Source organism: Dreissena polymorpha, chromosome 2 (assembly GCF_020536995.1).
Source record: "Dreissena polymorpha isolate Duluth1 chromosome 2, UMN_Dpol_1.0, whole genome shotgun sequence".
NCBI classification, from domain to species: Eukaryota; Metazoa; Mollusca; class Bivalvia; order Myida; family Dreissenidae; genus Dreissena; species Dreissena polymorpha.
This window is the reverse complement of record NC_068356.1, coordinates 130,763,347-130,776,454: the sequence shown is the minus strand read 5'-3', so window position 1 is coordinate 130,776,454 and position 13,108 is coordinate 130,763,347. Positions and strand designations below refer to the sequence as shown.

Sequence of the window (13,108 nt, the reverse complement as noted above, 5' to 3'; positions counted from 1 at the left end):
AGTGGCAGTAGTAGTAGAAGTAGTAATAGTAGACGTGGTGGTGGTGGTGGTGGTAGTAGTACTAGTAGTAGTAGTACTAGTAGTAGTAGTAGTAGTTGTAGTAGTAGTAGTAGTAGTAGTAGTAGTAGTAGTAGTAGTAGTAGTGGTAGTAGTAGTAGAAGTAGTAGTAGTAGTAGTAGTAGTAGTAGAAGTAGTAGTAGTAGTAGTAGTAGTAGTAGTAGTAGTAGTAGTAGTAGCAGTAGCAGTAGCAGTAGCAGCATTACAAGACCAATACTTAAGAATGATCAAATGGGAAAAGGTAACATAGCACCAGCAGTAAATATGGGGCTCATTTACAGGTCAGATTTGGAATCTCTGCTGTAAAATGAGATTTTGAATGAATTAAAGGGAGGCAAATCTGTAATAAAAAGAACATGCATAAACCGTAGTTGTTTCCCTTGTTTGAACCATGCTAAATCCTTACAAGTTTGGAAAGAATTGGATGAAAAATTTGGACTTTATTGCATAAACACCATTTTCTCAATTCAAGGGGAGGTAATTCTGTACTTCATGGACCAATAATGCTCATTTTTTGTAGGGTTTGTGTCCTCATTGATATAAAGACACTGTGCAAATTTGGAAAGGATCGGACAAAAAATGTGGAAGATTTTTGAAAGTTTTATAACAAAATAGGCAAAAACGAATAAACATGCAAAGTTCAACGAGCTCCTGCGGCCATGTTTTTTGACGAATCAAATTTCTTTGAACAACTTTTTCAGGGGAGCCCTCAAAGGTCATCCACATGAAATTTAGTTGAAATTGGCTCAATGGTTTAGTAGAAGAAGATGTTTACAAATTTGTATACGGACGGACGGACGGACGGACAGACGGACGCCGGACGCTGAGTGATCACAATAGCTCACCTCGAGCTATCGCTCAGGTGAGCTAAAAACAACAATCAACAATTGTCTATTCATTTGAAGATTTGTTCTTTAATGCATATGTATAATCAATCTCATTTAAAGGAAAGTTACATAACTTTACCATGCACTGCCAAAGGTAATTTAATCTTACAAGTGGAGGACATGAGAATACAAGAAACTTGTGAACCATTGATGACAGTCCTTTGCTCTGCAAACTTACTATGCAGACATATACCCGAGACCAGCCGGACCAATAATGATTGCAAATGTGCTGAACCCACATGCACGTGGTCTGTTGTCCCAGATTAGCCTGTGCAGTCAGCGCAGGCTTATCAGAGAAGACACTTTATACCAAGACTGAATTTTTGTTTAGAATGAACTTCCTGCGAACAAAAATTCTATAAAAGCCAAAAGTGTTGTCCCTGATTAGCCTGTGCATACTGCAACATTTACCCACATGCATTGAGTTCCGTTCTCCCATTAGTCTGTGCATCCTGCAACATTAACGCACATGCATTGAGTTCCGTTCTCCCATAAGCCTGTGCATACTGCAACATTTACGCACATGCATTGAGTTCCGTACTCCCATTAGCCTATGCATACTGCAACATTTACGCACATGCATTGAGTTCAGTTCTCCCATTAGCCTGTGCATACTGCAACATTTATGCACATGCATTGAGTTCCGTTCTCCCATAAGCCTATGCATACTGCAACATTTACGCACATGCATTGAGTTCCGTTCTCCCATAAGCCTATGCATACTGCAACATTTACGCACATGCATTGAGTTCCGTTTTCCCATTAGCCTATGCATACTGCAACATTTAGGCACATGCATTGAGTTCAGTTCTCCCATTAGCCTGTGCATACTCCAACATTTACGCACATGCATTGAGTTCTGTTCTCCCATTAGCCTGTGCATACTGCAATATTTACGCACATGCATTGAGTTCCGTTCACCCATAAGCCTGTGCATACTGCAACATTTACGCACATGCATTGAGTTCAGTTCTCCCATAAGCCTGTGCATACTGCAACATTTACGCACATGCATTGAGTTCAGTTCTCCCATAAGCCTGTGCATACTGCAACATTTACGCACATGCATTGAGTTCCGTACTCCCATTAGCCTGTGCATACTGCAACATTTACGCACATGCATTGAGTTCCGTTCTCCCATTAGCCTGTGCATACTCAACATTTACGCACATGCATTGAGTTCCGTTCTCCTAGATGGCGGCTTAAACGTACCTGGGTGATATTGTAGTCAAGGGCAGATATGGCCACCTGGGGGAGGTAAGGCAGATATGTGGCAAGACGACTGATCATCCTGTCTCTCGCTTCCACACCTGAAGCAATTCCACATGGTTAACATAGTAACATAGTTGTTATTCAGAAATGTTAACAGCATGCAACCTCTTATTACATGGGATACCTCAATGACAATATTTTAAGTGAAGAAGTAACCATCTAGACAAGCTTGGAAGCACACAAACAGAGCAGAGGCGCTGGAGCTGGGGCGGCAGGGGTGGCGGCATTCGCCAAAATATTTTCGGCAAAAATTAAATTTTGGCAAAGACCTTTTTTTCATTTTTTTTTTCATTTTAATACCCGTATATTTGAAAATATCTTTACCACGATGCAATGTAATCAAGCTTTCGCGGTTATGACACGTGTATTGTTGATTGTCATCACCTGCCTGCGGTAATGTACGTGTCATTTTTGTTGTTAATTGATCAGTCTCTTTTATAAGTTAATCGCTTAACGCCAAGTCGCAAATGAATTTGCCCAGTATAAGGAAACACGGATGTTTACATTTAGAAAATTGTAAGTGAGATGACCTTGTGGTACGTATATGGTTGCCGGCCAGTGTTCAGTATTCAATGTAAAAATGACCTTGTGGTACCTGGTTGGTTGCCGGTCAGTGTGAAAATCAACTATATAGACAAATTACCATAAATGATTGCGATAGCGTTCACATTTGATTGTCCTGTGATATTATAGTTGTATGTTTCTTGCGATATGGTAATATTGTTACTGTACATACATGTATAAAAATGCATTAAATAAAACTTAATACTAGCATCTTAATGTGACTTGAAGCATATGTTTAATCAGTATTGAGGCTACATGATCCCTATTGTTGTGTCGCCTGGTACAAAGTACAAACTGCGACATATAGAGATCACTTTTCCATCGTCTGTCTGTCTGTCACAAATTTTGTTATTCAGAATATGCCTGCAGTAGACGTGTATAGGTCAGGTATCAGGCAAGAAAACATACCAGAATGCGCCATTTGATGCTAAAATTTGAAAAAAACAACGAGAGGGGATACACCCTCCCATACCCACCCCCTCCATCTCCCCAATGTCAATTTGCTTCCGATGCCACAGCACAGAGTGTCAAGCATAATTTTTTTTATAATAAAGCAAGCTCCAAAAAATGCCTCCACAGTATTTTACCAGGCTTCCTTAGTTTATTATTTTATAAAAGCAGTGCAAATGTTAATTATACCATACCTTGCACATGTTTGAGACGTAACACTAGAGTGTCAATTGTTGCTAGGGCAACCTCCATACTTGGTCGAATCATTCTCCACAGTGAAGAGTTCTCCATTGCCTCTAGGGTCATTTGTATAGGGAGCATAATCCTGGCAAGTGAACAATTTACATAAAATAATACAATGAAAAACAAAATGTGGAAAAAAGTTTGCCAACATTTCCACAATACTTGTGAACTTACAGTCTTGTTTATCATCATATCAGAGCCCATCTCTGGGAAAAGAGGGCTAAATGCATGTGCATAAAGTATCATCCCAGAATAGTCTGTCTACTCTGCATAGGCTAATCAGGGACAACACTCTGCACATTATGGAATTTTCCATTTGCAGTTTCTTCTACACGAAAATCCAGGCTAGGCAGAAAGTGTCCCAGTTTAGTCTTTGCTGGCAGCACAAGCTATAATGGGAAGATGCTTAAAGCACATGCATTAAGTCTGTTTTTCCCAGAGACTTGCTTGAATTCATGCTTCACAAACTTAATTTCATCATTGTGGTAGTTAAATTGGGTACATGTACTAAGGATCTGTTTTCGTGTAAAGGATATTTTAATTGCGCATGACTTTAACCCATTTATGTCTAGTGGACTCTCCCATCCTTCTAAATTGGATCAATTTATTTCTAAAATTAGGGATGTCTAGTATATTTATTTCTTTATTTAGAATATTACTTACTGAAATTCCTTTAAGTAAACAGCGCAGACCCAGATGAGAAGCCCCATCATGCGGCGTCTCATCTGGGTCTACGCTGTTTGCAATGTCCTTTTTTTAGGATGCTAGGCATGAATGGGTTAAAATATTCATGTATAAAGAACAAAATCAGTGCTTACATACAAAACAAGAGATTGCCAAGCAATATTGTTGCCTACCGGTGAAACTCCACCATTGTCAGATAATTTTTTTTTTTTAAATATATTTGTTGCCATAGCAACCAGAATTTTTGACGTAGAAACAAAATGAAATGATGTGCATAATCTCCATATTGCCATATATCCATGTTTGAAGTTTCATGAAAAAAATATGAAGAACTTTTTAAGTTATCGCAGGACCAGAAAAGTGTGACAGACTGACAGACAGACTGACAGACAGAGCGCAAACCAAAAGTCCCCTCCGGTTTCACCGATAGGGGTCAATAAGCTGAACTTTAGATGTCATTTCTTTTACAGTGAATATTTTATAATTTATGATACTTTTGTGAGCATGTTGAGCCATTTTTAAATATGATGTACTCATGATCAGAACTATTGCGAACTTCAACAATCATTCTTTCTTTTGTAGACATGCTTTGTTCCTTTGACTTGATTTGTTCTTTAAACAAGTCATCAAGTATAGGATCAGACTTGTTACATAATTTTTTCTCTAAATTAAAATCTGCTAGTCATACCTGTTGTGATAAACATAGCCCTGCTCCACTTTAGACCAAGTCCACTGCAAGTCTGAAGAAGTCACCAACACATCTTTCATCGTACCAGCTGTTTGGAAAATATCCATCCATTCTGCCATTGTGGACCAAGATGATGATGACATCATGTCAGTCACCATGTTGGAGGCTCGTTCATACATGGCTTTCATGGAGCCATTTTGCATCTCAAGAGGAATGCTACCAGCCATTATGCTGTCCATTTGCACCATGTAGGCAGTCATCTTAAACAAATTTGCACACCATTATTTAATCAATTTGCTTTGGTAGCATTGATATATTCTTTAAATTGTAACGTCAAGAAATATGTTGATATGTACATCATAAATTATGTTTATAGAGCTCTAGTTAGACTACATGCTGTTCTACTACTCATTGCTGTTTTTAATGTAAGGGATCAATAATATTTAAAAAAAACACTTATAATTTTAAGGCAATATAAGATATTTTCATGGTGATGCTGATGGTGATGAAACATTTGATAATCAGAAGGTTTTCAAATACTTCATTTACATCAATAAATCTAAGGTCTGTTTTATTTGTTTGGATTTTGTTAGTCAAAAGATTTCATATTTTTTAAATGTTCTCATGTACCTTCTCTTCAAGCTGCACCATACGACCATCATATAAAACCACATTCACTGCCTGTGTGGCAGCTGGATTACAAATGGCCGCCATGTCTGCAGGGGAGGCAACTGTGCCCTCCAGGGACTGAATACAAACATCCTGCATAGTTGTCTGTCCTTTGAGGACACTCTGAAAACATGGAAGAACAGTTATTTTTGAACAAAATGCGGAGGGGGGCAGATAAAGATCTGTTTTATGTGCATGCATTTGCCTCAGGTAACACATTGATTTTAGATTAAAATCACCATCTAGAACATCAGCCAATATATAACAGCAGGTTAATATCCAGGACATCCAGTACATCCATCCATGTATGAAATCTAAAATGCAAAAACCACCTACAAATATTTGCATAAATGTTTTGAAATAGGCATGTGATCATTACTTTAAATGCTCTATTTAATATCAAATTACAACTGCGTGTAGATGGTATATTTGAATTGAAGACAAATCAAATAGCGACAAGTAAAAGTGTTGACATTTAGGTATACGATGACTACTTTCAATCCTTTATCTGCTTTCAAATTTCTACTGTACTTTGGTAGTATTGTGTTTGAATTTAATATTAAATCAAATTGCACTAGGGTCAGTAACAATATCTAATGTTGGCTAACTTGATGAAAAAAATAACATTCAATATTTATTTAACCTATATTTGCACTACACTTTCAAAATCTGATAACCAAAAAGAAAATTATAAAATTCATAATATAATTAAACTTAGTGTTGAGTGGGCTAAACTATTCAATGAACATAGCATTTACATAAATTTAGGATCTGGCACGAGTTGTCATATCATACCATATTTTATTAAACGAGTTCAGGAATTTTGTTAGTAAGCGAGCCTTTGGCGAGTTTACTAACGAATTTCCAGGACAAGTTTAATAAAATATGGTATGATATGACAACGAGTGTCAGGTCTTTTTTATCACATGCTTTTAAATGAGCAAATTAAACAAGACTATTGACAAGAAATATAAGTCCCCTACTGGCTCCACCATTGTCAGAATTCCACCATTTTCAGATTATTTTTTTATTTGTTGCCATAGCAGCCAGAATTGTTGACGTAGGAACAAAACGAAATGACGTGCATAATGTCCATATTGCCATCTATCCATGTTTCAAGTTTCATGAAAAATATTAAGAACTTAAAAAGTTATCGCAGGATCCAGAACACCACCATTTTCAGCAGTATTTCTAGTCTATTTGTTGCCATAGCAACCAGAATTTTTGACGTAGGAATGAAATGAAATGATGTGCATAATGTCCATATTGACATCTATCCATGTTCCAAGTTTCATGAAAAAATATTAAGAACTTATAAAGTTATCGCAGTATTCAGAAAAGTGTGACGGACAGACTGACAGATGGAGCACAAACCATAAGTCCCCTCCGGTGAAACCGGTAGGGGACTAATAAATATTTACGCAAACATAATGATAAAATCCCGAATGTTATTTACATTTCGTGACGTCATTTGACGTTGCAACGTCATTTCAGCAAAATAACAAAATGCGATTGGTCAATGAACGAAAACTAAGCCAATGAAAACGCTTAAAAATGTTGTATTACACATGTGTAATATAAAAAAATATGTAATGGTTGTATTACATGCGAAACAGGGTATAGCATGTGATAATACTAACTTTTTATATTGCCATACAATTGATAAATCAAGTACTTAACTTATTTCTCTGATATTCTGGGTCATCTTTTGTATATTTCAATTTATAACAATTAATACATACACACTTATTAAAATTCTTTCAATAACTGCTGTGTTAGGGCTCCAAGGCCTACATCTACAACAAAGTTGACTTCATTTGATCTTTTTAGCCATAACACTCAATATTGTTTGCTTCCCCTAACCTGACCTGTTTCATTTTTTTTGTGCAAACCCGAAGCATTTTTTTTTGTACTCCAGGCTAAATTTTGATAATTTTTTGTTGATATACTTGATAATTAACAAAGTATATCTGCTGAATGAACTCTAACATATCAAGAAAGGTATTGAAAATTAATATTTAAGATTTCTGTCATTCCTTTTTGTGAAAGAAGGAAGGAAATGGGAAATTAATTGATTATAGTAAAAAAAGGTTAACAAAAAAGACAAGATTGGCCAACATACCTACACCACTATTTTTAGATGTCAGTGGAAACACACAATTTATTTGTTTGCCTAAGTCCCAAGATTCCCTATTCATGAATTGTTGGGGAATCATACTCACATATACAGTATCCATAGCCACCATGTTAGAGAGGAAGGTATATGTGACCGTGGTATCCATTGCTGCCAGTTTGTTTAGAGCAGTTGCAACCTCTGGACGACTGGAGACACTAGCCTTCAGGTCCAATGTCAGTTCTGTAAGCAGTATGTTACAAATTGATTTCATCTTATATGTAAAAGGATAACATTTGAAGCATTTAGATGCAGCATGTGTTAAAGAGATATCAAGAGTCTGTGAAACTTCAACTCATTTTTAACAAGAAAAATGCAGAATTTTGCAACCAGTTCAACCATGTCTTCATTGATTAACAAATATATACTTGATCAGGACACATACTCTCGTAAAAGGCTGAGCTGTCATCCACCATGTCCATGAGCATGCTTCCAAGGGCCATAACCATGTCTGTCATGTTATCTCCCATGGCCTGCCGTAGTGTTTGCTCCAGATTGGTCATGCCGTCTGCTAGTGACCTGGGAAACAAATGAACCGCACTCTGAGAAAACTGGGCTTAATGCATATGCATCAAGTGTTGTCCCAGATTAGCCTGTGCAGTCTGCATGGGCTTATCAATTATGACACTTTCTGCTTTTATGGTATTTTTCACTTAAAGGAAGTCTCTTCTTAGCAAAAGTCCAGTTTAGACGGAAAGTCTTGTCTCTGATTAGCCAAACTTCACAGGCAAATTAGGTACAACACTTTCCACTTGTAAGGTATTTTTCATTTAAAGGAAGTCTCTTTTTAGTAAAAAGTCAGTTTAGGCAGAGTGAGTGTCATCCCTAATTAGCCTGTGCATTAAACCCTGTTTTCACAGAGTGAGACTCAAATCAAAGTTTTGTTCCAAACTTGGACTCGGCTGCTACAAGCTGTAAGTATCATATGAGTGTATTTTTTATTTGTCTATTGATCTGAGTGGATTATCCAAGCCAAATTTTCATTAAATTTCAATCACAGTAACAGTTCTGTGTTGAATTACCGGTAACAACAAAAAATATTTTTTGCGAAATGTCGGCTGAAATAAGTGTTTAAAAAGGACACAATTGGCTTGGTCACATTTGGTGTGTCTATTCAAACATAACAACATCTGTGCCATTTATAACATTGAAGATGACATAGATATTCAAACAAAAGATAAAACATTCAGTGCTTCATAATGTGATTCATTGAACCATATCAGTTGGAATGAATATGTGGTCAATCCCAATCCATATGCATCTGCAAGTAGGTAAACTCAACTACATTCGAATGGCAAATGCGTTCAGCTAAAGGGCTCATTGAAATGTTCAACATAATTTATTCTGAAATTATTAAAATAGAATGAAACACTAAAAACAACATATATAATTATAGAATAATGTATTTTTTAAAGATTAAATCATGAGTTATTGCTTGGAAATGTGTCTGTGCAAAATATGGTATCAAGATGATTCATAATTGCCAATTCAGCATTTTCTCTGATCATAACTTATTATTACTGCTACATATACCAGTACATCAAGAAAAAATATTGCTAACATTTTATTAAAAAATATTATTTAAACATGTTTCTTACAAAGTCTCAGATCATGTCAATTTACAGCCATCTTTACAAACTCCAAATAATTCTGACTCAGGGGCAAAATCAACTCTATGGCCAAGTTTAATTATTTAAGTTAATTTCTACTTATTTGTAACATAAAATGTGTCAAAAGGCAGCGCTTTGAAACAAATTGACCTAGAACCAGTCCTTGGTATCTTTTTAAAAAGATTATTCAAACACCAATCCTAGTTTATGCTCTGATCTAACAATTGTAATCTGTCTAAAACAACTTTCAATAAACAAATCAACCTTTATTGCTAAAATAAACTCTATAATAGAAATATGCACTTGTACTAATGTTCATTCTTTACAACAAATCGACTGTTTATTTTCATGACCTGTGTGCTAGAGCCTTTGGGAAAATTAACCCTGATGAAAATATGATTGTCATAAGCTGTGAACAATAAAGACAACAAACATCTCTTAAAATTTGAAGAAAAAAGGCGCAAAACACAGGCCCGTACCCAGGCCATGGGCCCAGGGGCCCGGGCCCCCCCAGCTGGCTGTCGAACTATGATTTTTTTAGTAATCGGCCCACTGCAATTTTTTCTCTCGTGCAAGGGCCCACAGTACACTTTCCCTCAAAACAAAAGAGCAGCTATGTTTTATTGTCCCTGATAAACAAGGGGATTAACGCTCGCCAATCGAGATAAGCCTCCAGGCAATGTTTTTTATTCGCCTTGTACACACATCCCCGATCAGTCCCCCATTGTGATCATGAATGCTTCATCTATCGATGGTTGATGTCATGTATTTTGATACGTGCAGCGAATGGAAGCAAATGCTACAGGAGTTCGTAGACTATGGTCTGATAATTGCCGACTTAAGTTTTTTTCCTTCTTTGAGAAGGCCCTAGACGTATTTTTCCCTTCTTAAAGTTTGATTATTTTTTTTGAAACCTTTTATTGGGAATTTTTAGGTCCCAATATATACTTTTTGCATTGAGAATAGTGCCCTGAATTTGAACCGGAACAAAAACACTGACAAAGGTATTAAAACTGAGTATATATAATTTTTGAAAGGAAATCACTAAAAAAGACTACGATGAGATAGTTAACATGCTTGATTAAAAGAAAAACAGATTCATAAATTTGCCGAGCAACAGATAAGAATTTTGCAGAATTCAGTATTTAAAATAATTGAGTACCCAGAATTGAGTAATATCAACCTATTATTGGCTCATTGGTAAAAAAATGAAAATTGAAACAACAAATCGATCTCATTATATAAGTTAACCTGATCCAGTGTAGAAAAATATTGTATAATTAAATTATCTCTTTCCTTGAATTTGTTTGAAAACAGTAAAATATGTTAAATTGATTCTTTAAGACTTTCATTATATCCCCCCAAAATTAGGGGTTTCGCGCATTTTTTTTCCTAAAAAATGGCAAGGTCTTTCCCAAAAAATCAGATTAAAAAAAACCTGTGACGTTATTGATTTGTGAAAAAAATGGTGGAAGCAATACGAGAGTTTATGTGGATAATAGTCAGTTTAAACCTGTAAGTTTCGGAAATCTAAAGCTTTTGATATTGTTGTGAATTCGCACCAATGTTTAAAGCTTAAGACTTCCGAAATGTGCTGATTTACTTGTTATATTCCATTAATTCATATCACAAAATACGTTTTTTATAAGCATTAAAATTCACCATGCAAAGTGCCAAATTAAAAAAAGTATATATATAGGGAGGGGGGACCCCTCCCAAACCCTCCCCGGTTGGGCCCCCCCAGTAAAAAAATCCTGGGTACGGCCCTGAAGCATTGTATGAAACAAAACAATAATATTTGGAAACAAGAAGTCCTGTAGAGAATTGATATGGGCCAAACTTAAAATTTCAGTATTATAAGTATCCCTTTTTTATAAACAATTTCATGAATAACAGTTTTTATAATATTCATACGATGATGGTAAATAATATGCTATTTTACTAACAACAACAAACAACAATCTTCATATAAAACTCACTTGGCAACAGCATCAGGATCCATTTCCGTAGAATTCTGTGACAGACCCTCCATAACGGCCTTAAATGTGGCAAAATACTGACTGGCTATCTCATTCACTATGTTTGAAACCATCTCTGGTGCTTCAATCAAATTCATCAGGTTGGGCACGTTCTTCATGAAAAGGTCCAGGACAGTTGTCCATTCTGAACCATTAACAAGCTCTTCCATCATCTGGATGTGTTCTGTGCTGAATATATCCTGGAGGAGTGGCATGTTGATGGAGTCTGTGAGGTTGCTAAGGAGTTTGCTGCTGTTTAGCAGGGCTGGGATCAAGTCTTTTAACACATCTAGAGGGTTGCTATCTTGGATACCATCTGCAAAATACAAAAAAAATGTGAAAACAGAATGCAAAAGTATAAGACCCCTGATGCATTTCCTATTTGAATAATGAGTAAAAGATATATATTATCCCTTTCCCACTCATGAGCAAAGTGAAAATGGCTATGTGCAAACAGCATAAAACCAGAACAGCCTATGTGTAACTCACAGTCTGATCAGGTTTTATGCTGTTTGCTGCTCATCAGAATCTAAGGGTTGCCAATGAAACCTTTAAAACTTGAACCTAGTAAGAAAGGTCTTTAATAACATATAAGGGACAACAAAGACGTCAAAATACATATCTTAGCTGTAAATGGATAATTATACACATTCAGTTTGCCACCTTACTAGTTCAAGAGCCTATCTTAATCCTATGGTGGTACATAATACATTTAAGGCCAAATAGGCTGTGCACTTTTTACATAATTGTTTGCAGAAATGCAGAAATGTATTTGAAATGTATTTGAGTCAAATATAGGTTTACCTGTATTGAGAATATCAGTTAATCCTTTCATTAACTTCTGGAGTTCTGCTGCCATGGTTTTGTCGGGTAGAATGAGATCCATAAGGGGGGACACAACATCAATCATCTTTCGGACACTTTAAGAAAAGAGGCACACGTTTTTAATCTACAATAAAGTTGAACTTACTGATAAATAGATTTATTTTATAGCAAAGTGAATAATTATTTAAATTAATCAGCAAATTAAAGTATAATTCTGTAATTTTACTGAAACTAAGACGGCCTTAGTTGTTATGCTATTGACAGGGCCGACAAATTTTGTTTTAAATCCACACTAAATGTAAATTTCTTAACTCAATTACTGCACTACATATCAATGAGGAAATAGTACAGGCTTAAAAGGTTCTAAAAATTAATAATATGAAAAGAACAATCAAAAGCATAAAAGCAAATTTTCTTTGCTTTTGGGGTAATACTGTGAATTATTTTTCACACAAATGTGATAACTTTTACTTATTGTCATTAATCCTAGCACCCGTGAACATATTTATTTTCTCACTACACTAAGAACTGTAATCCTCTTTATTACATGGAAAGAAAACGTTTATTTTTTTATTTTTTTTAATGAACTATTTTATTAGCCTGATGTTCATGATTGCTATTAGCATAATGACTCACTAGAGCTTATTCTTATATTTAATTTTGGCTCAAGTTCAACCTAGATTTCCAGCACAGTATTCTTTCATCAACATATATTTCAATCGATTTTATAATCAATTGCATTTATGTTAGGGTCAGTGTTGGATGCATGACAGCACAACTATTACTAGATTTACCACAATTTTAGTGTCAAGAGTTGGATATGGTGCTATACCAACAACAATATAGGGAATAACACTTATGCACATATTTTATCAGTTAATAACATCACAACAGTGAAAATAAAAATAAAAATAAATAAATGTGCTGACTAACTTTCACTATTAAAAATAATTGCGTCCCTAGTAATG

The 13,108-nt window shown here is 35.6% G+C and overlaps 1 protein-coding gene across 1 annotated transcript in view; it reads right to left on the bottom strand.

Annotated features, from left to right (window-relative positions):
• Positions 1 to 13,108, bottom strand: part of LOC127869005 (uncharacterized) — a 118,016-nt gene that overhangs the window by 86,395 nt on the left and 18,513 nt on the right. Inside the window, exons 9-16 of the mRNA XM_052411250.1 lie at positions 12,120 to 12,235; positions 11,277 to 11,631; positions 8,073 to 8,206; positions 7,737 to 7,870; positions 5,476 to 5,637; positions 4,846 to 5,105; positions 3,425 to 3,555; positions 2,157 to 2,254 (exon numbers count right to left, since the gene is read on the bottom strand). Coding sequence (XP_052267210.1) covers positions 2,157 to 2,254; positions 3,425 to 3,555; positions 4,846 to 5,105; positions 5,476 to 5,637; positions 7,737 to 7,870; positions 8,073 to 8,206; positions 11,277 to 11,631; positions 12,120 to 12,235 — 1,390 coding nt within the window. The remainder of the gene's footprint in view (positions 1 to 2,156; positions 2,255 to 3,424; positions 3,556 to 4,845; positions 5,106 to 5,475; positions 5,638 to 7,736; positions 7,871 to 8,072; positions 8,207 to 11,276; positions 11,632 to 12,119; positions 12,236 to 13,108) is intronic.